This window comes from Melanotaenia boesemani, chromosome 19, assembly GCF_017639745.1.
Source record: "Melanotaenia boesemani isolate fMelBoe1 chromosome 19, fMelBoe1.pri, whole genome shotgun sequence".
Taxonomy (NCBI): Eukaryota; Metazoa; Chordata; class Actinopteri; order Atheriniformes; family Melanotaeniidae; genus Melanotaenia; species Melanotaenia boesemani.
In genome coordinates, this window is record NC_055700.1 from 1,604,561 (window position 1) to 1,629,270 (window position 24,710).

Sequence of the window (24,710 nt, forward strand, 5' to 3'; positions counted from 1 at the left end):
ACACGAGTCCTAGTCTGCATGTTACTGAGGACCTGTGCATATACGCCGTGTAGAGCAGCACCGGTACCAACTTCAGGAGACTCTGGCTGGACCATCACCTTCCTGATGCAAACGACCCAACTTGGGCTGAACAGGGAATCCTGGATGAGGGACGGCGGAGGCGTCAGACCCAGAGTTTCTCCAGAGTTAAATGAAGATGAAAATACAACCAAATAAATGAGGAATGCTTTACCACCAATAACAACTCAGAGTAGTTTAAACACTTAAATTCACTGCTGAACATAAAAATAAGTTTTCTCCAGAAATGTATAAAACAATGTGAAGCATCCAGAGAGCAGATGAGTTCCAGCTGCAGGTAAAAACCGTCTGTTTCTGATCTGAACTCGTTTTAATAAAGAGGGACGAGACAGAAGCAGCTTCAGTTCATTCAGTCCATCATCACACGCCTCGTCTCAGGGACAACAACCAGGACCGCCACGAGACTCTGATCGAGTTTATTTTCTCACAGAAGACGCAAATATTCATCACCATGACAACCAGCACTGCTGCTGCTGCTACAACTTCATTACAAACTCACCTGTTTCTACATCATTACTCAGCCCGGATGATAAAAAAAGACATTTACATTTCTACAGAGGAGGCTGATGAAGATGGGCTCAGTCCTGCTTCATCATCAGCATTCTGACTGTGTGGACTTCATGTCGGGATCTTTAACATGTTCGATGCTCTCAGGACATTTTAACCGCTTTAGACCACTCCTGGTTACCATGACAACGGCTTTTTCTTGGTGGAGGGGCTGCAGATGCTGAACCGACAGTAACTGTTTACTTCTGAGCTGAAGCTGACAGCTGAGAGCGTAACCATGGCAACCGTCCCTCTGACAGACTCCTGGTGTTCCTCAGGGATCCGCTCTCACCCCACGTTTTTAACTAAAAGCAGTTCAGGTGTAAAACAGGTTTCCTGTACAGGTTTGTGGAGTTAAATGGAGACGGACGTGCGGACGGTGAAGATTCCTTCTGAGACGTAGAAACAGATGAAAACACAACAACAAACATTCTGCCGCTGGTCTTTAAACACAACATGTGCAGCGTGTCGATGGTCCGTCAGCTTCCGGTCACATGATTCCGCCTCTTCATCACGTGTCGACATGGAAACCGGACCTGCTCTCAGGACTGAAGGTAAAGTAGTTGAGACATTTTTTAAGTGCAGATGAAGTTTTCAGTGAGGATCATACAGTTCAATAAATCTACAACATGAAGACATAATAAAAAATATAAATAAACGTTAAACTAACAAGGACCTTCATCAAACCGTTAACACAGGGCAGATTCACACTGAGCATGCTCAGACGCTCACAGCGCTGCATCTGCTGCAGCAGCGTTCATAGAAAAGACAGAGACAGCAGGAATGTTCCTTCAGTGTGCTCCACCGACCAGCAGCCATGTTGGATGTGGCGACTGCGAGATGTTTCAGGTGGACCTGAACCGTTCGGTTATTACAGTGCATGCTGGGAGGACAGGAAACAGCTGAGATGTGGAGTTCATGCGCTGCATCAGTGGATGTGAAGACGGAGATGCTCCATCAGACTCCGTCCCAGAGTTAGACATCGTCAAAGATTCTGCTCCGAGAGGACGACATGGACAGATAGCGTCCTCCTGCGTGCCTGAAACATAAAACACAGCTGGAGAGTCAGCAGAGGAGTTCGGATGCTCCTCACGGTTCATCAAACACCTGCTGGAAGCAGGAATGAAGTTTCTGAAAGGACGGAAACAAGGAAGCTGCTCTGAGACAAAGCAGAGACAGAAGTAAACACGTGACATCATGAACAGGTGTGTGATGGACTTCCTGTTTACCTGCCAGACTCGCCGTCCACAGCGTCGTCTGTCAGAGTGTCGGCGTTGAAGTCTAAAGGTTCGGCATCCTGCAGCAGCTCGATGCAGTCCCTCTCTGCTCGGCCTCCGGAGCGAGAGTACTTGGCCTCTGTGGGTCAGACAGGAAACAGTCAGGTTACGACTTACCGGCTGCTCATACATGACGATGATAAACACGCCTGTACTGACGTCTGCTGCTGGAGTTCACCGAGTCGGAGTAACTGGTCTCCTTCATCTCGTGGCTGCTCCTGTTCCTCGCCGTGTAGTCTTCTCTCTGGTTTCCATAACGCTCCTTCCACTCCTGAAACACACGTTGGCAAGCCATCAACACGCCACCGACACGCTATCGACCTGCCATCAACACGCCACCAACACGCCAGCAGAGAGAAAACCATGATCCAGTAACAAGAGGCTCCGGTGAGGATTGTTAGGAAGCCACTCACCCTCCGTCTGGTCTCTCCATCTTCGATCCTCTGCCTCTTCCTCCTCTCTGAGGAAATAAAAGCAGACGTCAGTGTGAATTTATTCTGATCGTTGGTCTCACAGCGAACGTAGTCTCACCGCGTCGGATCAGCTCCTTCCCCTCATCAATCAGGTCCGACGTCATCTCATTATCGCCCACAAACTGCTGGAAGCCCAGAAGGTTCAGACAGCGAGTTCCCAGACTGCACACAGAGATTCCCTCATTATCATCATCATCATCATCATCGTCATCATCATCACCACCATCATCATCATCATCATCATCACCATCATCATCATCATCACCATCATCATGACCATCATCATCATCACCATGACCATCATCATCATTATCATCACCATCATCATTATTATCATCATCATCACCATCATTATCATCACCATCATCATTATCATCATCATCACCATCACCAACATCATCATCACCATCATCATCATCATCACCATCATCATCACCATCATCATGACCATCATCATCATCATCACCATCATCATCATCACCATCATTACCATCATCATCATGACCATCATCACCATGACCATCATCATCATCATCACCATCATCAGTCTGCAGCTGCAGCCAAAACTAGAGAAGCTGCAGTGAGTGATGCTCTCATCAGCACCGTTTCATCTTCCTCCTCCTCACCACCATCATCATCATCATCATCAACTCATTTCCAGTTTTAAATTAAATCCATGTTTTGTTAAAGAATAACCGACTAAAAACTGATCTGAAGATGGATTCAGATGGACCCGCTTCTCCCCGGGTCACCGCCCGGCTGGTGGTAAAGGAGCGCACCCAGAGTCTGACTTCAGACTGATTTCAGAAGAAATATTTGTCCATAGAAATGAAGCTAAAATCCATGTAAACTGTTTAAATCAAATATTCGACTTCTTTACAACTAAAATTTTAATCTTCTCTTTTTTTATCAGGTTTTTTTCACAGTAAGAAAGTAATCAACTTTACGTGTCGCCTTATTTCACCTAAAGATTTATTAAATCCTTGTTATTCTACATCTTATTTATGACCTGCAGTCCAGATAAACAGCTGTTTATCAATCTTCTGTACCAGACGGTGAAATGTGTCACCTGAAGTAGGTGGCGATGCAGAGGATGACGATCAGCATGGGGTAGTAGATGTAGAACCCGTCAGCGATGAAGGACAGGACCCGCATCGATCCCATGATCTGAAACACCAACAGAAGGTCAGACAGGAAGCTGCAGCAGGACGTCCTGCAGAGCTGCGACTCGCCGGGTTTTTACCGAGGTGTAAGCCGTCTGCAGCTTGTGCTGGTGGGAGATGGCCGAGTCCATGTGGATCAAACCCAGGAAGTTGAGGCAGAGAGGCGGAGTCAGACGACAGAAGAGCCTGCAGAGGACAGAAAAACTGCGTCATCCACTTTCTGAACGTTTACAGCTGTGAAGCTTTCTAAAAATGACTCACATGTAAGCCCACAAACTGTTAAAGACATGCAAGGATTACTGGACCCATGTTCTATGGTCTGATGAGACCAAGATAAACTTATTTGGTTCTGATGGCGTCAAGCATGTGTGGAGGCAACCAGGTGAGGAGTACAAAGACAAGTGTGTCTTGCCTACAGTCATGCATGGTGGTGGGAATGTCATGGTCTGGGGCTGCACGAGTGCTGCTGCAACGGGGAGCTACAGGTCATTGAAGGAACCATGACTGCAGAGCATGACCCCCTGCCTTCGGAAACTGGGCCGCAGAGCAGGACATGAAACCGACCCCAAACACACCTCCAAGTAAACCACTGCCTTCTAAAGAAGCTGCAGGTAAAGGTGATGGACTGGACATGTCTCCAGGCCTGAACCCAGATCTGGAGGACCAGAAGCTGACGTTCCTTCACGTTGTTTAGCAGAGCAGGTGTTAAATGTGGGGAACAAAGTCAGATATTTAGCTCAGATCATTAGGAAGGATTTATGTGGTGAAAACTGAGTTTTATATGAGCACAGACGGGGTTAAAACAGGTTTTCTGAGAACGTTCTGACGCCTTTCTGTCCATCTGTAGAGCAGTTACAGTAAAGCTCAAATTAAAAAGCTGCAGGTGACGTTTTTCTTCTCCTTCCAAGGTGGACAAGGGTCCCATGTCTGTAGATAATCTTCCTACCTTCGTGCTGTATGGAGGGATTTCATGTAATGTGATCCTAACGGTCTGAAGTAAAAAAGGAGTTCCTCTTCCTTTTGGAAGCAATGAAACAATGATCATGTTAGATTTATTAGGTCCAAGCCTGGAACATGTTTGTCTGGATACCTGCTGGGTTTTATGGTTCGTTTAGTTTCCTGAAAGAAAAACGGGACCTGGTTTCACTCACATGCCGCTGAACTGCAGGCTGTAGGCGTCGGTCTGGTGGTGCGAGGCCAGGTAGTAGTAGTTGAAGACCCGGATCCGGAACACGGTGGAGTAAACACACGTGCACAGGAAGAAGATGGTGATGAAGCACGCCATCTGGTGGAGAGACGAGACAGTCCTGATGAAGACCTGCTCACTGAACAGGGTCCAGCTTCAGAGCAGCGATGTGGGTCAGAATTACAGAGGAGTCCCACCTCGATGTACAGGTAGTTGTAGTCCCGCTCGGCCAGCTGGATGAAGACGGCGAACAGGGACAGGACGGGGCGGGTGCTGAAGAAGGTGCACTCGGACCAGACCACGGCCACGCTGAACAGACTCAGAACCACCGCCAGCAGCCGGTAGAACCAGCGCTTCAGGAGACACTCCCAGTACCACTCTGAGACAGACAGACAGAGATTAGTCCTGACTGTGGTGGTACCGTTCTAACCCGAGGATCAGAGCCGGAACCAGAACCAGAGCTAGAACCGTGGTTCTGGTTCTGTTTGACTCCACTGAATCGTTGACCTGTGTGGACGGGTTCAGCTGAAACCCACCTGCAGTCGGGGTGTAGATGTATCTGGTGAACCAGCCGACCGGCTCAGAGGACGGGAAGCTGTGGACAAACTGGTGGCTGGAGCTGGTCTCGTTCTTGGCTACATCCTCCAGATGGATGGCCTGCTGCAGGAGGATCTGCCACTGGACCCGGGTCCGGTTGTGTCTCTGAACTGCATAGATCACCTGCAAACACACACAAGCTTTCTAACACCTCCAGGAGGTACTGCTCTGCTCCACCAGGTCTGACTTGGTGTTCCTGAACATCTTCGTACTTTTATTTCTCTCCCCAGCGTCAGTGAACCATGACAGAAGCAGAAAACTACTGCAGTCTTTAACGAGGTGAGGAGGAACTTCTTCTACTCTCTAACAGCATCTCCTTCTCCTGCAGACTGGAGAATCAGCTCCACCAGCCAATGAACCACACTTATAACAGCAGCAAATACAAATGAAATCCGATTAATAATGCCATGATTAACGGGGGTATTAAACGCCACAAATATCCTAAAGATCCCTCAATATCAGTACTGTCCATAAAGGATGAGAGAGCGGTACTGATCAGCTCAGTCCATGCACTTTTAATAACATGGAAGTTTAGTTTCACAATCACAGAACAGATTTATTAGTTGAGCTTCTGATTAACATCATCTCCCTTTTTCCTGAAATGACTGGTTCCCCCCCCGAGCGTGGCTCTTAGGAGGAATAATATGGAACGTGTCTTTATTCATGTCTGCTAACAGCTTTATATCTAACATAGTGGATTGTGTACAAATGTCTCACATTTCACATCATTTCCTTGATTTTATTCTGGATCATTGGTGTCGCCGTTTCCCGTTCTCCCAGATTCTGTGTGTACATCTGGGTCAGAGTTGTGTGAAGGTAGGAACATTTTCCTGTCAAGTTTGGTTTTCATAAATCTCAAAAGTTAACTATATCTGGGGAATGGCGGTTTTTGTACCTACACCAGCTTGATAAATGAGGCCTCTGGTCTTTTACTGGTCAGTGTTTGATGGTCTGTAGCAGAAAGTTTAGTTTCTTTATTTCCACCGTTCCAGCGTTACTGATGTGTCAAACCAAACCTAGCTGTGTTTGTCCAGAAAGAAGCTTCCCAAGTCGTTTACTGTGATTAAACTGGTTTTATCGACTCCTGCCTGGCCTGTGACGACGTTAGGCGACTATTACATGTTGTGGATTGAGCAGGGAACCGTAGCTCCGCAGCAGTGTTGTCTTTAGATGTAAAGAAAGCATTTGGTTTCTTACAGTGGTCCTAATCGTGGTCTGTGTTAGAGAAAATGGGACTGGGAGAGGGGTTTCTATCAATGATTGGGGTGCTGCATACCAATCCATCTGCAATGGTCTCAACAAACAAAAAATGTTCTTCTTTATTTGAGGTTTCCAGGTCCTCAAGACAAGGTTGTCCTTTGAGTCCACTTTTAATGGCTTTACCTCTGGAACTGCTAGTTCAAGCAGTTCGACAATCAGACAATGTTTGCCCGATCTCCATTCATAACACTCAGCATGATACTATCCTTATATGCTGATGATATATTGTTATTATTGGAGGATAAAACAAACTCTGTCCCTCCTTTACTTACTATTTTTGATCGGACTGGTAGAATATCTGGTTTTAGGAATAACTGGCAGAAATCGGCACTGTTTTTATGTATGAGGTCTGGGAATGCCGACCCGCTGCCAGTTTGTGGAAAGAGGCTGCAGCTGAACTCACTTTGATAAGCACAAAACATTCCAGTAATCCCACAAACACTTATTTAAATAACTTATATATAATAAATGCATCACAATGTGTTGGTCTAACAGCAGCAAAAACATAAATAAATAAATAAATAATTGGAGTAAGATTGGAATAAAACAGTTGATCACAAAGAAAAGAAGCTTCCCAGGTCCAGGTAGAGGTCCCGCAGCCTGTCCACCTGTTTCCTTTGAGGGAAATCCAGAGTTAATGTGTTGGATTTATTTATTCTGCACACAGCAGAGGAAATTTAGATGGAATTTACTTTGTTTCTAGATTATTTTCTTATGTTGGCATCAAAAGATAAAACTTGTAGACCTATGAGGAGGTTTTACACGTTCATAGTGATGGGAAATGAATTAATGCAGAATAATTGTGAGATTATTTATTTGACAACAATCATACCAAGAACATCTGGAACCGTGACTTTCCTACAACAGAAGTGCAGCAGGAAGAACGGCCAGTTGATGCAAACCTGAAATTTCCATTAACTTCTAACTTGATTAGCTGTGCTGTAGCAGCTGCTCATCACTGGTTCTGCTGTTAGAAAACTCAGAGGTATTAATAATGAAAATGTAAGGCTTTAATGTCTGGTGTGTTCAATCCGTGTCGGTTCAACATTTAGCCTCATGAGTCTGTAAACTACACCTGGCAGCTGGATGAAACAGGCTCCGCCCCTCACCTGCTTGTGCAGCTTCACCAGGCTCTTCTCTGTGGGGTAGGTGTTCTGTTTCTCATCAAAGTCCTCGTAGTCGTCCATGTTCCTGCCCATCTTCTCCTGGTAGTCCAGCGGACACTGAGGGGACAGTCGGGATGTTAACACACCGCTCCACCATCACCAGCAGACCGAGTGTTCTCCACCTACTTTTCTGAGGATGGTGTCGATGCACTTCCTTAGCGGGTGGTTGTATTTGATGGACTCGCTGACCTTCCTCACCTCCTGCAGCAGAACAGATTCACCGTGAACCTCTGACGTTCACTCAGACTCCGTACCTGACCTCCACGTCCTGCTGCCCACCTCCATCACGTCCTCCAGGTTCTCCTCTGCATCCGCCTTCTCCGTCATCAGCTTGGAGGCCTTGAAGTAGGTCTTGATGAGCAAGTGTCCGTGTTGGGAGGCGTTCCAGTAGGAGCGCGGGATCTCCACCAGGCCGTAACCGAGCAGCAGCACCAGCAGGAACAGACCCCAGGTGTTGGCCGCCGTGATGCCGATGGTCTGCAGCTCGTACCTGGAAACCAGGAGGATGAAAGCTGACCGCAGACACGCAGAGCTGCTCAGTGCTGAACTAAACTTTACTTTTTATTCATATTCAGCCTCCAACGCTTCAGCTGCTGCTGCTGGAGGAGAAATCCTGCATGAGGGAAGCCTTCTCTCCGAAATGTTAAATATTTCCATTCACCACATGTTTCAATATCAATTTAAAAGGTTTGTACTTATGTAATATCCTCAACATGTGACTTTATTATTAAAAACCCATGACTGTATAGATTGGGACTCATTTAACTCTTCTGCAAAGCTCAGAGGTTGAGTTTGTAAAAGGTCGGCTTGTTAATGAGCAGATCTTTAACTGAGATGAAGGTTTGGCACCACCTTGTGTTTACCTGATGAAACCAGTAATTATTGAACAGGAGAGGGAAGAACAATTTTTTATATTTATTGCTGATGATTTTCAGAAAATTTAAACATTAAGCAAAACATCACATGACACAACACAACTAACTCTACTGTTTCTGATGTTCTGGTCCACATAAAAAGAAGTTTAACCCTAAAAGTCCAGCCATGTTTTCTATTTCTGTTTCTAAAAAAAATGCATCAAGAACCTGAAGCTTTTAATCCCAGTATAAACCAGTCTGTAACAGTTTTTAATCCCAGTATAAACCAGTCTGTAACAGCTTTTAATCCCAGTATAAACCAGTGTGTAGCAGCTTTTAATCCCAGTATAAACCAGTCTGTAACAGTTTTTAATCCCAGTATAAACCAGTCTGTAACAGCTTTTAATCCCAGTATAAACCAGTGTGTAGCAGCTTTTAATCCCAGTATAAACCAGTCTGTAACAGTTTTTAATCCCAGTATAAACCAGTCTGTAACAGCTTTTAATCCCAGTATAAACCAGTGTGTAGCAGCTTTTAATCCCAGTATAAACCAGTCTGTAACAGTTTTTAATCCCAGTATAAACCAGTCTGTAACAGCTTTTAATCTCAGTATAAACCAGTCTGTAACAGCTTTTAATCCCAGTATATACCAGTCTGTAACAGCTTTTAATCCCAGTGTAAACCAGTCTGTAACAGCTTTTAATCCCAGTATAAACCAGTCTGTAACAGCTTTTAATCCCAGTATAGACCAGTCTGTAACAGCTTTTAATCTCAGTATAAACCAGTCTGTAACAGCTTTTAATCCCAGTATAAACCAGTCTGTAACAGCTTTTAATCCCAGTATAAACCAGTCTGTAACAGCTTTTAATCCCAGTATAAACCAGCCTGTAGCAGCTTTTAATCCCAGAATAAACCAGTCTGTAACAGCTTTTAATCCCAGTATAAACCAGTCTGTAACAGCTTTTAATCCCAGTATAAACCAGTCTGTAACAGCTTTTAATCCCAGTATAAACCAGTCTGTAGCAGCTTTTAATCCCAGTATAAACCAGTCTGTAGCAGCTTTTAATCCCAGTATAAACCAGTCTGTAGCAGCTTTTAATCCCAGTATAAACCAGTCTGTAACAGCTTTTAATCCCAGTATAAACCAGTCTGTAACAGCTTTTAATCCCAGTATAAACCAGTGTGTAACAACTTTTAATCCCAGTATAAACCAGTCTGTAACAGCTTTTAATCCCAGTATAAACCAGTCTGTAGCAGGTTTTAATCCCAGTATAAACCAGTGTGTAGCAGCTTTTAATCCCAGTATAAACCAGTGTGTAACAGCTTTTAATCCCAGTATAAACCAGTGTGTAACAGCTTTTAATCCCAGTATAAACCAGTGTGTAACAGCTTTTAATCCCAGTATAAACCAGTGTGTAGCAGCTTTTAATCCCAGTATAAACCAGTGTGTAACAGCTTTTAATCCCAGTATAAACCAGTCTGTAGCAGCTTTTAATCCCAGTATAAACCAGTGTGTAGCAGCTTTTAATCCCAGTATAAACCAGTCTGTAACAGCTTTTAATCTCAGTATAAACCAGTCTGTAGCAGCTTTTAATCCCAGTATAAACCAGTCTGTAACAGCTTTTAATCCCAGTATAAACCAGTCTGTAACAGCTTTTAATCCCAGTATAAACCAGTCTGTAGCAGCTTTTAATCCCAGTATAAACCAGTCTGTAACAGCTTTTAATCCCAGTATAAACCAGTCTGTAACAGCTTTTAATCCCAGTATAAACCAGTCTGTAACAGCTTTTAATCCCAGTATAAACCAGTCTGTAGCAGCTTTTAATCCCAGTATAAACCAGTCTGTAGCAGCTTTTAATCCCAGTATAAACCAGTCTGTAACAGCTTTTAATCTCAGTATAAACAAGTCTGTAAAAGCTTTTAATCCCAGTATAAACCAGTGTGTAGCAGCTTTTAATCCCAGTATAAACCAGTCTGTAACAGCTTTTAATCCCAGTATAAACCAGTCTGTAGCAGCTTTTAATCCCAGTATAAACCAGTCTGTAACAGCTTTTAATCCCAGTATAAACCAGTCTGTAACAGCTTTTAATCCCAGTATAAACCAGTCTGTAGCAGCTTTTAATCCCAGTATAAACCAGTCTGTAACAGCTTTTAATCCCAGTATAAACCAGTCTGTAACAGCTTTTAATCCCAGTATAAACCAGTCTGTAACAGCTTTTAATCCCAGTATAAACCAGTCTGTAACAGCTTTTAATCCCAGTACAAACCAGTCTGTAGCAGCTTTTAATCCCAGTATAAACCAGTCTGTAGCAGCTTTTAATCCCAGTATAAACCAGTCTGTAACAGCTTTTAATCTCAGTATAAACCAGTCTGTAAAAGCTTTTAATCCCAGTATAAACCAGTCTGTAGCAGCTTTTAATCCCAGTATAAACCAGTGTGTAGCAGCTTTTAATCCCAGTATAAACCAGTGTGTAGTAGCTTTTAATCCCAGTATAGACCAGTCTGTAACAGCTTTTAATCCCAGTATAAACCAGTCTGTAACAGCTTTTAATCCCAGTATAAACCAGTCTGTAACAGCTTTTAATCCCAGTATAAACCAGTCTGTAACAGCTTTTAATCCCAGTATAAACCAGTCTGTAACAGCTTTTAATCTCAGTATAAACCAGTCTGTAACAGCTTTTAATCCCAGTATAAACCAGTCTGTAGCAGCTTTTAATCCCAGTATAAACCAGTCTGTAACAGCTTTTAATCCCAGTATAAACCAGTCTGTAACAGCTTTTAATCCCAGTATAAACCAGTCTGTAACAGCTTTTAATCCCAGTATAAACCAGTCTGTAACAGCTTTTAATCTCAGTATAAACCAGTCTGTAACAGCTTTTAATCCCAGTATAAACCAGTCTGTAACAGCTTTTAATCCCAGTATAAACCAGTCTGTAACAGCTTTTAATCCCAGTATAAACCAGTCTGTAACAGCTTTTAATCCCAGTATAAACCAGCCTGTAGCAGCTTTTAATCCCAGAATAAACCAGTCTGTAACAGCTTTTAATCCCAGTATAAACCAGCCTGTAACAGCTTTTAATCCCAGTATAAACCAGTCTGTAACAGCTTTTAATCCCAGTATAAACCAGTCTGTAGCAGCTTTTAATCCCAGTATAAACCAGTCTGTAGCAGCTTTTAATCCCAGTATAAACCAGTCTGTAACAGCTTTTAATCCCAGTATAAACCAGTCTGTAACAGCTTTTAATCCCAGTATAAACCAGTGTGTAACAGCTTTTAATCCCAGTATAAACCAGTCTGTAGCAGCTTTTAATCCCAGTATAAACCAGTCTGTAACAGCTTTTAATCCCAGTATAAACCAGTCTGTAACAGCTTTTAATCCCAGTATAAACCAGTCTGTAACAGCTTTTAATCTCAGTATAAACCAGTGTGTAGCAGCTTTTAATCCCAGTATAAACCAGTGTGTAGCAGCTTTTAATCCCAGTATAAACCAGTCTGTAACAGCTTTTAATCCCAGTATAAACCAGTCTGTAACAGCTTTTAATCTCAGTATAAACCAGTCTGTAGCAGCTTTTAATGCCAGTATAAACCAGTCTGTAACAGCTTTTAATCCCAGTATAAACCAGTCTGTAACAGCTTTTAATCCCAGTATAAACCAGTCTGTAACAGCTTTTAATCCCAGTATAAACCAGTCTGTAGCAGCTTTTAATCCCAGTATAAACCAGTCTGTAACAGCTTTTAATCCCAGTATAAACCAGTCTGTAACAGCTTTTAATCCCAGTATAAACCAGTCTGTAGCAGCTTTTAATCCCAGTATAAACCAGTCTGTAGCAGCTTTTAATCCCAGTATAAACCAGTCTGTAACAGCTTTTAATCTCAGTATAAACCAGTCTGTAAAAGCTTTTAATCCCAGTATAAACCAGTGTGTAGCAGCTTTTAATCCCAGTATAAACCAGTCTGTAACAGCTTTTAATCCCAGTATAAACCAGTCTGTAACAGCTTTTAATCCCAGTATAAACCAGTCTGTAGCAGCTTTTAATCCCAGTATAAACCAGTCTGTAACAGCTTTTAATCCCAGTATAAGCCAGTCTGTAACAGCTTTTAATCCCAGTATAAGCCAGTCTGTAGCAGCTTTTAATCCCAGTATAAACCAGTCTGTAACAGCTTTTAATCCCAGTATAAACCAGTCTGTAACAGCTTTTAATCCCAGTATAAACCAGTCTGTAACAGCTTTTAATCCCAGTATAAACCAGTCTGTAGCAGCTTTTAATCCCAGTATAAACCAGTCTGTAGCAGCTTTTAATCCCAGTATAAACCAGTCTGTAGCAGCTTTTAATCCCAGTATAAACCAGTCTGTAACAGCTTTTAATCCCAGTATAAACCAGTCTGTAACAGCTTTTAATCCCAGTATAAACCAGTGTGTAACAGCTTTTAATCCCAGTATAAACCAGTCTGTAACAACTTTTAATCCCAGTATAAACCAGTCTGTAACAGCTTTTAATCCCAGTATAAACCAGTCTGTAGCAGCTTTTAATCCCAGTATAAACCAGTGTGTAGCAGCTTTTAATCCCAGTATAAACCAGTCTGTAGCAGCTTTTAATCCCAGTATAAACCAGTCTGTAACAGCTTTTAATCCCAGTATAAACCAGTCTGTAACAGCTTTTAATCCCAGTATAAACCAGTGTGTAACAGCTTTTAATCCCAGTATAAACCAGTCTGTAACAACTTTTAATCCCAGTATAAACCAGTCTGTAACAGCTTTTAATCCCAGTATAAACCAGTCTGTAGCAGGTTTTAATCCCAGTATAAACCAGTGTGTAACAGCTTTTAATCCCAGTATAAACCAGTGTGTAACAGCTTTTAATCCCAGTATAAACCAGTGTGTAGCAGCTTTTAATCCCAGTATAAACCAGTGTGTAGCAGCTTTTAATCCCAGTATAAACCAGTGTGTAGTAGCTTTTAATCCCAGTATAAACCAGCCTGTAACAGCTTTTAATCTCAGTATAAACCAGTCTGTAAAAGCTTTTAATCCCAGTATAAACCAGTCTGTAGCAGCTTTTAATCCCAGTATAAACCAGTCTGTAACAGCTTTTAATCTCAGTATAAACCAGTCTGTAAAAGCTTTTAATCCCAGTATAAACCAGTCTGTAACAGCTTTTAATCCCAGTATAAACCAGTCTGTAACAGCTTTTAATCTCAGTATAAACCAGTGTGTAGCAGCTTTTAATCCCAGTATAAACCAGTGTGTAGCAGCTTTTAATCCCAGTATAAACCAGTCTGTAACAGCTTTTAATCCCAGTATAAACCAGTCTGTAACAGCTTTTAATCCCAGTATAAACCAGTCTGTAGCAGCTTTTAATCCCAGTATAAACCAGTCTGTAGCAGCTTTTAATCCCAGTATAAACCAGTCTGTAACAGCTTTTAATCCCAGTATAAACCAGTCTGTAACAGCTTTTAATCCCAGTATAAACCAGTCTGTAACAGCTTTTAATCCCAGTATAAACCAGTCTGTAGCAGCTTTTAATCCCAGTATAAACCAGTCTGTAGCAGCTTTTAATCCCAGTATAAACCAGTGTGTAGCAGCTTTTAATCCCAGTATAAACCAGTCTGTAACAGCTTTTAATCCCAGTATAAACCAGTCTGTAGCAGCTTTTAATCCCAGTATAAACCAGTCTGTAACAGCTTTTAATCCCAGTATAAACCAGTCTGTAACAGCTTTTAATCCCAGTGTAATTTATTTTTCTTCTTTTCACACACACATAGAACTTTCTGCTCACTGGTTGATCTTTGGCTGCTCCTGATTGGACGTTACCGTCAATCTAAGCTCTCTGATTGGTGGAAAGTCTGACAGGAAGTGGCTTCATCATCATGTCCAGGTCTAAATAGAGGTCTCTTAGCAACATAGTAGTGATGGTGATGTTTAATACTGTTATCATGGATCATTGTGGATTTATCAGATAGATTCTCTGAATAAAACTACATTTAAACCTCCTGGACGGGATAGAAATGCTGGAAAACCTCCGTAGATCAGCTAAACGGTAGCTATCCATCACATTTACCCCACAGAGCTACACATTACTGTTCATGGGACCTCGAAGATCTGAGTTTTGAGGGTTAATAATGGTAAAAAAAAATGTCTAAACAATCCTGTTATGAAGAACTGAATCTGTGATCAGACCTGACACATACAGTTTTCCATCTACTCACCAGGAGAGGCGCAGCTTGGGATGGACGGCCACGTAGATGAGCAGCGAGCCGAAGATCAGCAGGTAGGTACCGTAGTAAATGGCGTTCTCTATGAGCGCCGTCTTGATTTTGCCAGTGATGGAGAAGCCTCCGGAGCGAGCGTACGACTGCATGAAAGGCAGCAGCAGCCTGAAAACACACGGCTGTTAACACACCAGGTCAGTTTAACCCCAGCTGGACGTGGATCAGACCCTGACTGACCAGGTGAGGCACTGAGACGTCCAGTAGACCACCCTCCAGAAGACGGGCATGATGCCTTCGGGGATGTAGCTCCATGGTTTGTAACACGGCTGCAAAACCCTTCAACAGAGAAGCAGCTTCAAATCTTTACTATGGTCAGCCTGGTCAAATCTCATTACTCTGGCAGAATTTCAGCCTCATTTCAGTCATTAAAGTCAGTTTGACGTCGTCTTAAACAACAAAAAGAACATTTTTTTTCTACTGTGACTTTACAAACTTCATTAAAAAACTTAATTTCTGCTCATTGTTGGGCAGAAACTGGAGCAAAGGTGAAGAAATCTTCCTTTTAAACACATTTGGACCTGCTTTCTGCTGCTTTAGTTCAAATTTTCTGTTCTGTTTGTTGTTGGAAAACATTAAAAATACTGATTTCCTCCAGCTGATCTCTGCATGTTTAGATGTCAGAGATCCTCAGCTGCATCCACGCCACACACTCTTCACTGACCTCTTAGTGGGTGTGACGGACGTGTTGGCTGTGGTGTGATTGATGGGGCTGACGGTGGAAACCTGCTCCTCGTGGTCTAACTGGCACTGCCTGTAGATGGTCTGTAAGGAGCAGAAACACAAACATGCTTCAGAAGACGTCCAGGACTCGCTTCCTTCTGGTCAGACTGGTTACAGTCTGGTTTTCACCGGTTTAAACAAGAGTAAAACTGACCGTGCTGACGTCCAGAGGTAAGATGAAGACGATGAGGAAGCACAGGTACCAGGCCAGCAGCGTGCCGAACAGCACCATGCGCTGCTGCTTCCTGAAGTCTCCATAGCGGTGCAGCAGGAACAGGGCCAGGAAAAACACCAGGAGGATCTCGATGCCGAGCGCAGCCCCGCTCATGTTGCTGCAGCAGCCCGACAGAAATCTGCACACATCGACAAATCCGGACGTTTCACACACTGCTTCCCACACACTCATCCGCTCAGACGTACTGGATCTGTCATCTGCAGCCACTAAAGCACAGCGTCGGGCTGGTAATAAGTTAAACTAAAGCACAGCGCCGGGCTGGTAATAACTTAAACTAAAGCACAGCGTCGGGCTGGTAATAAGTTAAACTAAAGCACAGCGTCGGGCTGGTAATAAGTTAAACTAAAGCACAGCGTCGGGCTGGTAATAAGTTAAACTAAAGCACAGCGTCGGCCGGTAATAAGTTAAACTAAAGCACAGCGTCGGGCTGGTAATAAGTTAAACTAAAGCACAGCGTCGGCTGGTAATAAGTTAAACTAAAGCACAGCGTCGGGCTGGTAATAAGTTAAACTAAAGCACAGCGTCGGGCTGGTAATAAGTTAAACTAAAGCACAGCGTCGGCCGGTAATAAGTTAAACTAAAGCACAGCGTCGGGCTGGTAATAAGTTAAACTAAAGCACAGCGTCGGGCTGGTAATAACTTAAACTAAAGCACAGCGTCGGGCTGGTAATAAGTTAAACTAAAGCACAGCGTCGGGCTGGTAATAAGTTAAACTAAAGCACAGCGTCGGGCTGGTAATAAGTTAAACTAAAGCACAGCGTCGGCCGGTAATAAGTTAAACTAAAGCACAGCGTCGGGCTGGTAATAAGTTAAACTAAAGCACAGCGTCGGCTGGTAATAAGTTAAACTAAAGCACAGCGTCGGGCTGGTAATAAGTTAAACTAAAGCACAGCGTCGGCTGGTAATAAGTTAAACTAAAGCACAGCGTCGGGCTGGTAATAAGTTAAACTAAAGCACAGCGTCGGGCTGGTAATAAGTTAAACTAAAGCACAGCGTCGGCCGGTAATAAGTTAAACTAAAGCACAGCGTCGGGCTGGTAATAAGTTAAACTAAAGCACAGCGTCGGCTGGTAATAAGTTAAACTAAAGCACAGCGTCGGCTGGTAATAAGTTAAACTAAAGCACAAGCACAGCGTCGGCTGGTAATAAGTTAAACTAAAGCACAAGCACAGCGTCGGCTGGTAATAAGTTAAACTAAAGCACAGCGTCGGCTGGTAATAAGTTAAACTAAAGCACAGCGTCGGGCTGGTAATAAGTTAAACTAAAGCACAGCGTCGGGCTGGTAATAAGTTAAACTAAACGATGGCGCGGAGTCATGTGGTCCTGATCATGTGACGTTAAACAAGCAGAAAGACCTGAGCAGCAAAGATCATCATTTCAGGGAGGCGGGAACAAAACATGCACATGGCGTCCCACAACACATCCAGATCCAGTTTAAACAGGTTCTGGATCAGTTTAAAGGTCCTAAACAGCCACATCTGTCCACCTCACTGCCTGCATGTCTGAAGCTTTTCACCCTCTCAGGTCATTACTGGACAAAAAGTCCTCCATCCTACTGCTAGAAAACACCATAGACTCATGTTTGTGTCTCATTTCTTTACTCAGAGCTTTCACTCAACTTTAGTTTTTATTAAAACAACCAATATGTAATAATTCTGTTTATTTTAACCCTTTAAATGCTGACTTAGTCACAACATTGCAGTTTTTATAAAAAAGAAAAACACATGAAGTAAGTTATTTACTTAATACTTAATTATAATGATCAGTCTGTAAATATACAAATATAATAATACATACATATAGATATTTACATACATATATATCTCACAAATCGGGCTGAAAATGATGCTCATCGCTGTTTTACAGCGCTCATTTGGAGAAGACATCTCTGTCCTCCAACCACCTGAAAGGGTTGTACATCTGTCCTGTTAAGAAAATCTGAAATTTCAAAAGTTCTGTAAATGAAACCCTTTCCTACAAAAACTCGTCCCTTAAAGGAAAAACAGTCCACATGACCCACAAGGAGGCGGATCTCCACCACAGTCTCAGTCTTTAAGATCAGCCTGTGTGGAGACGTCGCTCACACCATCACTGGAGGAGGGAAGCAGCCGAACCCTGCAGCCTGTTCCCAGGTTTCTATTTAATGTCTTCTATCATTCTTCTACTGTCACGTTTCATGCTCATCTAGTCAAATTTAAACACATTTAAAATCAACCTCAAGCTGAATTCTAGTCCTTTTCCATAATTCCCACATCCTGTTGTGGGTCTGACGGATGTTATCTCAGGAGATGGAAGACTGGTCAGTGTGTGTTCGAGTAGCACACACACAGATTAGATCTGATCCAGAAAACAGACATTTAGATCCAGCTGGTGGTTTTTCAGCTTTTACAAAGAGAGAAATCCAAGAGCTTTTAATGCTTTACAAACGTCTAAAAAACTTTTATTCTAAACAATGCGGTTGTTCCTCCGCTGGTCTGGACTCATGTGAGGTATCTTTAAACCTGTCTCCAAGTTTTCTGAGTAAAACTTCCTGCATGAGCACAGGATCCTGGAAGTATTTCCGTCTGGTTTTCAGGTATTTCACAGCTCATCTGCTCTTTTAAGTATTTTAATGTTTTATAACTGTACTTTAGATCTTACTGCTGCTTTTAACACAGTAGAACATTTAATCCTGACTGACTTGCCGTGTTCTTGTCTCTTCTTTTTTTACTTTTTACTTCTACTGACGAGTGTCAAATCTACGTCCCTCTCAAGCAGTCTGATGGTCGCTCTGTTCAACCCGTTCTGGACCGACTCAGTGACATTAAAACAAGGCTGGATCTTAACTTTTTTATTTTAATGAATGTAAAACTGAAGTGGTTTTATTTAAGCCAGCTGCTCCACCGGTGCCCCGTGTGCTGACCTCTCAGCTCTGACCTCTCAGCTCTGACCTCTCAGCTCTGACTCCAGCTTAGGTGTAAAAATAGAGGATGATAACCACGGTAACGGGATGGTAAAATCCTCCTTTTTCATCTCAGACGTCTTTCTCTCGAGGCGTGACATGGAATCGGTAATCCATGCTTTTATAACCTCCCGGCTGGATTACTGTAACTCTGTTTAATAGGAATTAAGCGGGAACTCCATCACACCTTCAGCTGGTACAAAACGCAGCATTTTTAACAGGTAGAAGGAAACGGAAGCAGAATCGGCTTCACTGCACCGGCTTTCTTTTCGTTTTAGGGTGAATTTTAAGCTTCTGTTATTTGTTTTTAGGTCTCTGAATGTTCTTGTGCACCCTGACGCCCCTTCTCCTTCCCTCCTTCCATCACAAAGGACAATGAGACGGGATCGAGCTTTTTCTGTTGAAGCTCTGGAATGAGTTTCCTTTACACACCAGACGAGCTGATGTTTTTAATCTTTGAAAACACACTTTTATTCTTTGGCTTTGACCCAGTGCGTGTTAGACGCAGCTTTACCGTCTCCTGATTCTATTGTTTCCGCTTTGTTTTCAGTGTTTATATCAGTTGTTGTGTGTTTTATTTCAGTCGCTGTATAAATAAAAATGATGTGGTATAATATGGTACAAACAGCTAAAAACAGACTGAAAACATCTTGTTTACATGTGAACCAACAACAATCCTCTAAAGACAAACTTCTGTTTCAGTCTGCAGCCTGCAGACTCCGACCGTCCTCCACAGGACACTGAGTCCGTCTGCAGCACAGTGGACATGTTGTCCTCAGTCCTGCAGTCCATCTGCTGTCAGTTCTGAGTCTGGACGTCTTCTGTGACAAGTCTTATGTCTTCATTTCTACGGGGCTGAACACAGATCTGAGAGCGACAGACTGTTATACCTCAGCCGACGTGGAACCGTGAGAGTCCTGCTGATGGTGACGTGAAAGCAGGGAAGAGCTCTGATTGGTCAGAGAATCTTCACCTGAGAGCGTAAACAACAACATGTCTGCAGCACAAACACACCTACACATTTAATCATTCTATAAAGATGTTTAAAACCTGGACACACAACATAAACAAAGGTCTCATTTAAAGATCCTTTTTTATCAGTTAGAAATATATAAAAGATTTTGTCTCACACACACACACACACTGAGCTGATGAACAGCTGATCCGCCCACGTCGAGGTGATACCGTCTGCAGACGTTAAGAGAAATAACACCTCTGGTATCCAAGGCAACGGAGCTTGTCCATCCTGCGGCCTTTTACAGATAAAATCGTATTGATTAACCAATCAGAAGCTCTCAGTGTAAACATGTGATGACGGAGGAGCAGATAAACATCTACCAGCCGAGGCTGCAGCGTGAGGAGATTCTCAGAAATGAGCATCATTTCTTTTAGAATCAGTAACAAAGATCCCGACAGGAAACCAGAACATCCGGTTCATCCGAACTTAAACTTCACCTGGTTTTTAAGAGGAAAGGTGAAAAATTCCGGCTCTCCATCCGACAGTCTGACGATCAGCAGCTTTCAGACCGGAGGCCGAGATTAAGTCAGGAAGCGTTTTGTTATGGTTTTCACTGTGCTGCGTCTTTTACACCAGAAAAGCTCCTGCAGCTGATTATTTCCTGGATTTACTGTCTGGAAAACTTGAGCGCTGCAGCTCATGTGAGGGAAAGCTGGCGTGTTGAACTTCTGCAGCACGTTAACGAACATAAACATCAGGATGCTGATGGGATGAACGCGGTGAGTTACTTCCTGTCCGCACGCTGGCTTGTTACCACGTGACTGCAGAGCTGTCACACACTCAGCGAACCCTCCCCGGGGATGCTGGGAGATCTCTTCACCGCCCCCTCGACGCCTGGTGCCACGCTCCTTGCTGACTGTTCCTTTTCTGATCTGTGGCCGACACGTCCTGATTGGCTTGTTAATGTTTTCATCTGTTTGTTCAAACAAAATTTCCCATCAGGGATGAACAAAGTTGTTTGAATTTAACTGAACTGAATCACTGATGATGATGATGATGATGGGTTCAGCTACAACTCACTAATGAGAAGCTAAATTACTGAAACGCTCCGGACATGCAACACTGACCACAAGCCGCCGACCTGGAAACCCTGAAAGCCTCTTTGTGTCCTTTCTGATGGGTCTGAAAGGGGGCACCAGTTTTTCAGCGTCTTCTCTAATTAGAGATGCTGGTTAAACTGGATGTTCACTAAAACTAAAGCCTTTCAGGTTATGTAACGGCTACCGCAGCTCAGGGAATCCACACCGTTCAGCAGGAATTACCACATTCCTGACAAACAGGAGCTCACCGGTAACCCTGGCTTCAACACTCAGGACATCACAGCCCAGAACCCAAACGTCCTCTTAGAGATAACAGGTTTTACCACCGAGGCTCTGGTCTCTCTTTGTTCACCAGGATTTCCTCTTCAGGCCAAATCACTGGCATAAAAATCTCCCCTGCCCTTCCTCAGATCAGGCTGTATAAACGGAGACGTGTGAAGAACCAGACATCGTTAATTCATTCCCACATTGGACAAATGAGGCTTGTGAACATGTCTTTACCCTGGAAACAGCTAAACTGATCTGTATTGATCACCGTTTAGCAGAGCTGCAGGTATTCAGGAAGCTGTCTTTACTCCCGTTTCTGGAAAGCCGGATCTGGTTTTTCTTTCCTTGTTCAGCAGAAAAAAGCAGCACGTGGCACGGAAATATTTTCCCCGAGCAAAACGGCATTCTGCACAAGAAGTTTAAAATATAAGGTAAATTTAGAGGCTTATAAGTTTTATTAGTGATAGTTCAGGTGATAATCTGGGTGTCTATAAAGAGAACTGATCATATGATCAAATAAAGATGCTTCTTTACGGTTAGTTTCCAGGATTTCGTTCTATAAAAGCTTTACTCAAGGCCTGTTCTGATGTTAAGGATTCTTTGAAGGACCTTGATCCATACCCAAACCCTCCCCTTGGCTTTAACCCTCTGTCCTGCTGAGGTACGGTACTAGTAATGGTCATCTAGCTTTCCAACGTACAGCTGACATGAGGTGACCAGGACTCCCTGAACCCTAAAGGAAAAGAAGCGCCTCGCCCTGCAGAATGGAAAGGTAAGGTCAGGGGATACATCAGGCCTCAGTTCACTGAAATATCAAGGATTACTGTGTCACTGTGTAATATCTAAAAAAAAAACACAGTTTTTTGCACGTGATGAAGAGGAAGCAGATGGAGAACCGATGGAGGTTCACACATCATCTTTTTGTCTTTGTCACTGTCAAGCGGAAGAAAGGACAGAAAGATTCAAATGTAAACACCACAATCCGTCGCATGGTTTTAAGTGTCATTCTGGTCTGAACTGGACCATTAGATCATCCTTAGTGAGCCCAGTCTAACCCTAACCCCACCTGCTGGGTGGGGTTGACAGGGTGGATTTACAGCAGGAGCTGCGTTCAGCTGTGGGACACATACAGAAGCCATTTAACGCTGAATCACGCTGGATCTCACACAGAGAAGCTTCAACAAACAGCCTGAACTCTGAGAACAGCTGTCACCAAATGAAAGTAATCTCTGTCTCCCTGTGACCTGAAAGCTGATGGAGTCCATCAGAGCCGACCCCACCCGACCGTAACTTCACCGTCATTGCTCGTGACGTTATTAAACTGCTCGGACTGAAAACGGACTGCTGGGTAACAACACCGTCAGAGAACTCCGCCACCTTCACCTGAAACACCGTCAGCTGACCGAGCTGCGTTAACCTCAAACACCACCGATGACAGCTGGCTAACGTCAGCTAGCAACACAACAGCAGGAGCGCCGCTGACGTGTCGGTTCCTACCGTGTCTGTTTGAGTCGGTGTTCCCGCCTTCAGGTGTCCGTCAGGGGGCCCTAGTTCTCCCGTTCACCGCTGTAAAGATATCCCACCGTGTTTACCGTGAAATTCCCCAGTTTCCCGGCTCGTCGGCGGAGCAGCATCCGTCACATCCCGGTTTTCTGCCAGGAGATGACGGTGACGTCAGAGACTGCCAAACAGTGGTACTGCGCGTGCGCGAAACCTTTTCTCCGTCTCCTGCTGTTTGTGACCTGCCGGGTGTCTTACTGCCACCTACAGGCCAGTAATGGTACTACTTTTACAACTGTAGACTAGATAGAGGATTTTATTCATCCCCGAGGGGAAATTAGATTAGATCTACAGTAAAGCCCCGATACATTTTTTACAATTTCTCACTTGTATTTACTTGTGTATATATATATATATATATATATATATACATATGTGTGTATATATATATATATACACACATATGTATATATATATATAGTGTCACTCATGATGCTGATGTCATAAACAACTGTGTCTTATGTATAAAAAATTTTGGATCAGGTCTAAATTCGGTTTCAGGACTACTGTGTTTACTCAAATGAAGCCACTGGACACACCGTCCAGTCTACTACACTTTAGAAGCTCCTGATCACCACACCTCTGTGAGAGCTGAGCTGTGGACACAAAAAACGTGACAGAGAGATCAAATTAATTTGATCTGTTATCAATTAAACAGATTGTTTTACAGGAAGACATGTTTTGAGTCAGGCTGATAAAGAAAAATCTACTTTCAGGTCACATGTGGCGCTGTGGACAGAAACAAAGTCCTTATCAGCGGCTGTAAAGCTGCTCTTTCCCCTCCTGAACCTCTGTGATCACTCGGTTTATCCCTGAACAAATATTTACACGATAAACCTGCCAAAAAACCTGCAGGTTAAACTGTGTTCCTCATCACCTGCTGGATCTTTGGAAGCTAAAATAAGCTGTTCACTATCAACACAGTTACATAAGCTGATGTTCTGCTGCAAACTGCTGCAAGAGACACATCATGTCATGCAGGTCAATAACTGTTAGCGCTATGCTGGATAACTGTTAGCGCTATGCTGGATAACTGTTAGCGCTATGCTAGATAACTGTTAGCGCTATGCTGGATAACTGTTAGCGCTATGCTGGATAACTGTTAGCGCTATGCTAGATAACTGTTAGCGCTATGCTGGATAACTGTTAGCGCTATGCTGGATAACTGTTAGCGCTATGCTGGATAACTGTTAGCGCTATGCTGGATAACTGTTAGCGCTATGCTGGATAACTGTTAGCGCTATGCTGGATAACTGTTAGCGCTATGCTGGATAACTGTTAGCGCTATGCTGGATAACTGTTAGCGCTATGCTAGATAACTGTTAGCGCTATGCTAGATAACTGTTAGCGCTATGCTGGATAACTGTTAGCGCTATGCTGGATAACTGTTAGCGCTATGCTGGATAACTGTTAGCGCTATGCTGGATAACTGTTAGCGCTATGCTGGATAACTGTTAGCGCTATGCTGGATAACTGTTAGCGCTATGCTGGATCATCCTAGGAAGCATCAGCAGGGTTTGGTGGGTTCTTTAGAGATGTGTAAAGAACAGGGCTCATTCAGGACTCCTTAAATAAACTGATATGTCAGATGATTTGTTTCACATCATCTATAAGATCCTCTTGTTTGTAAGAAGGCAGAAACATCTGAAAATGTTTAAATGACACAAGTGGAACCAGAACAGATGCAACCATTGTTGGTTGTCCTCAGACCTAAAACCAACGTCCACATGAGGAGGATGCTGACTGCTACAAACCTTTGTTTACCTCCCAAATAGCAAAGCGATGTTTGGCCCATATTTGGCCTTTAATTACAGTGTTGACTAAATGTGAGTTTGGCTACATGTGGCCCACAGGAGACTTGCCACAATCCAAGTTCAGGCTGGCAACTGACATCTGGCCCACTTCTGGCCCACACAACACTTGCTAGTGCCGTAGCTGAGCCGTAGGTTTCTTGGATTCGGCGCAAACACGTCTGCTATCTTGGCTGTTTGATGAAACTGCAACTTCAAATAATTCAGAATCTCTTATTAGTTAGTAAATCTCATGAGATTCCAGCTCTGTTA

At 43.3% G+C, this 24,710-nt stretch overlaps 1 protein-coding gene across 2 annotated transcripts; it reads right to left on the reverse strand.

Annotated features, from left to right (window-relative positions):
* Positions 1–213: 213 nt before the first annotated feature.
* Positions 214–22,779, reverse strand: lmbrd2b (LMBR1 domain containing 2b). Of its 2 annotated transcripts, none has more exons than XM_041969944.1 (18): positions 22,585–22,779; positions 15,742–15,940; positions 15,529–15,629; positions 15,045–15,143; positions 14,805–14,972; positions 8,026–8,236; positions 7,873–7,947; positions 7,690–7,803; positions 5,260–5,443; positions 4,921–5,102; positions 4,689–4,822; positions 3,618–3,723; positions 3,444–3,541; positions 2,433–2,536; positions 2,315–2,361; positions 2,061–2,172; positions 1,854–1,980; positions 214–1,663 (listed from the first exon to the last, which is right to left on the reverse strand). In XM_041969944.1, exons 2-18 carry the CDS (start codon positions 15,913–15,915, stop codon positions 1,600–1,602), a joined length of 2,100 nt encoding a protein of 699 aa, XP_041825878.1. In that variant the 5' UTR covers positions 15,916–15,940; positions 22,585–22,779; the 3' UTR covers positions 214–1,599. The 2 variants fall into 2 exon arrangements, with proteins under 2 accessions (XP_041825878.1, XP_041825879.1); XM_041969945.1 differs by having other exon boundaries at positions 22,680–22,743.
* Between the last annotated feature and the right edge of the window lie 1,931 nt (positions 22,780–24,710).

Bases quoted from the DNA above. Each gene is read 5' to 3' on its own strand.
- lmbrd2b (XM_041969944.1), bottom strand. From the start codon at position 15,915: ATGAGCGGGGCTGCGCTCGGCATCGAGATCCTCCTGGTGTTTTTCCTG. The intron at 3,542-3,617 runs GTAAAAACCCGG...TTGGTGTTTCAG, and splicing joins TGCAGACGGCTTACACCTCG to ATCATGGGATCGATGCGGGT. The intron at 1,981-2,060 runs GTCAGTACAGGC...TCTGACCCACAG, and splicing joins GGTGAACTCCAGCAGCAGAC to AGGCCAAGTACTCTCGCTCC.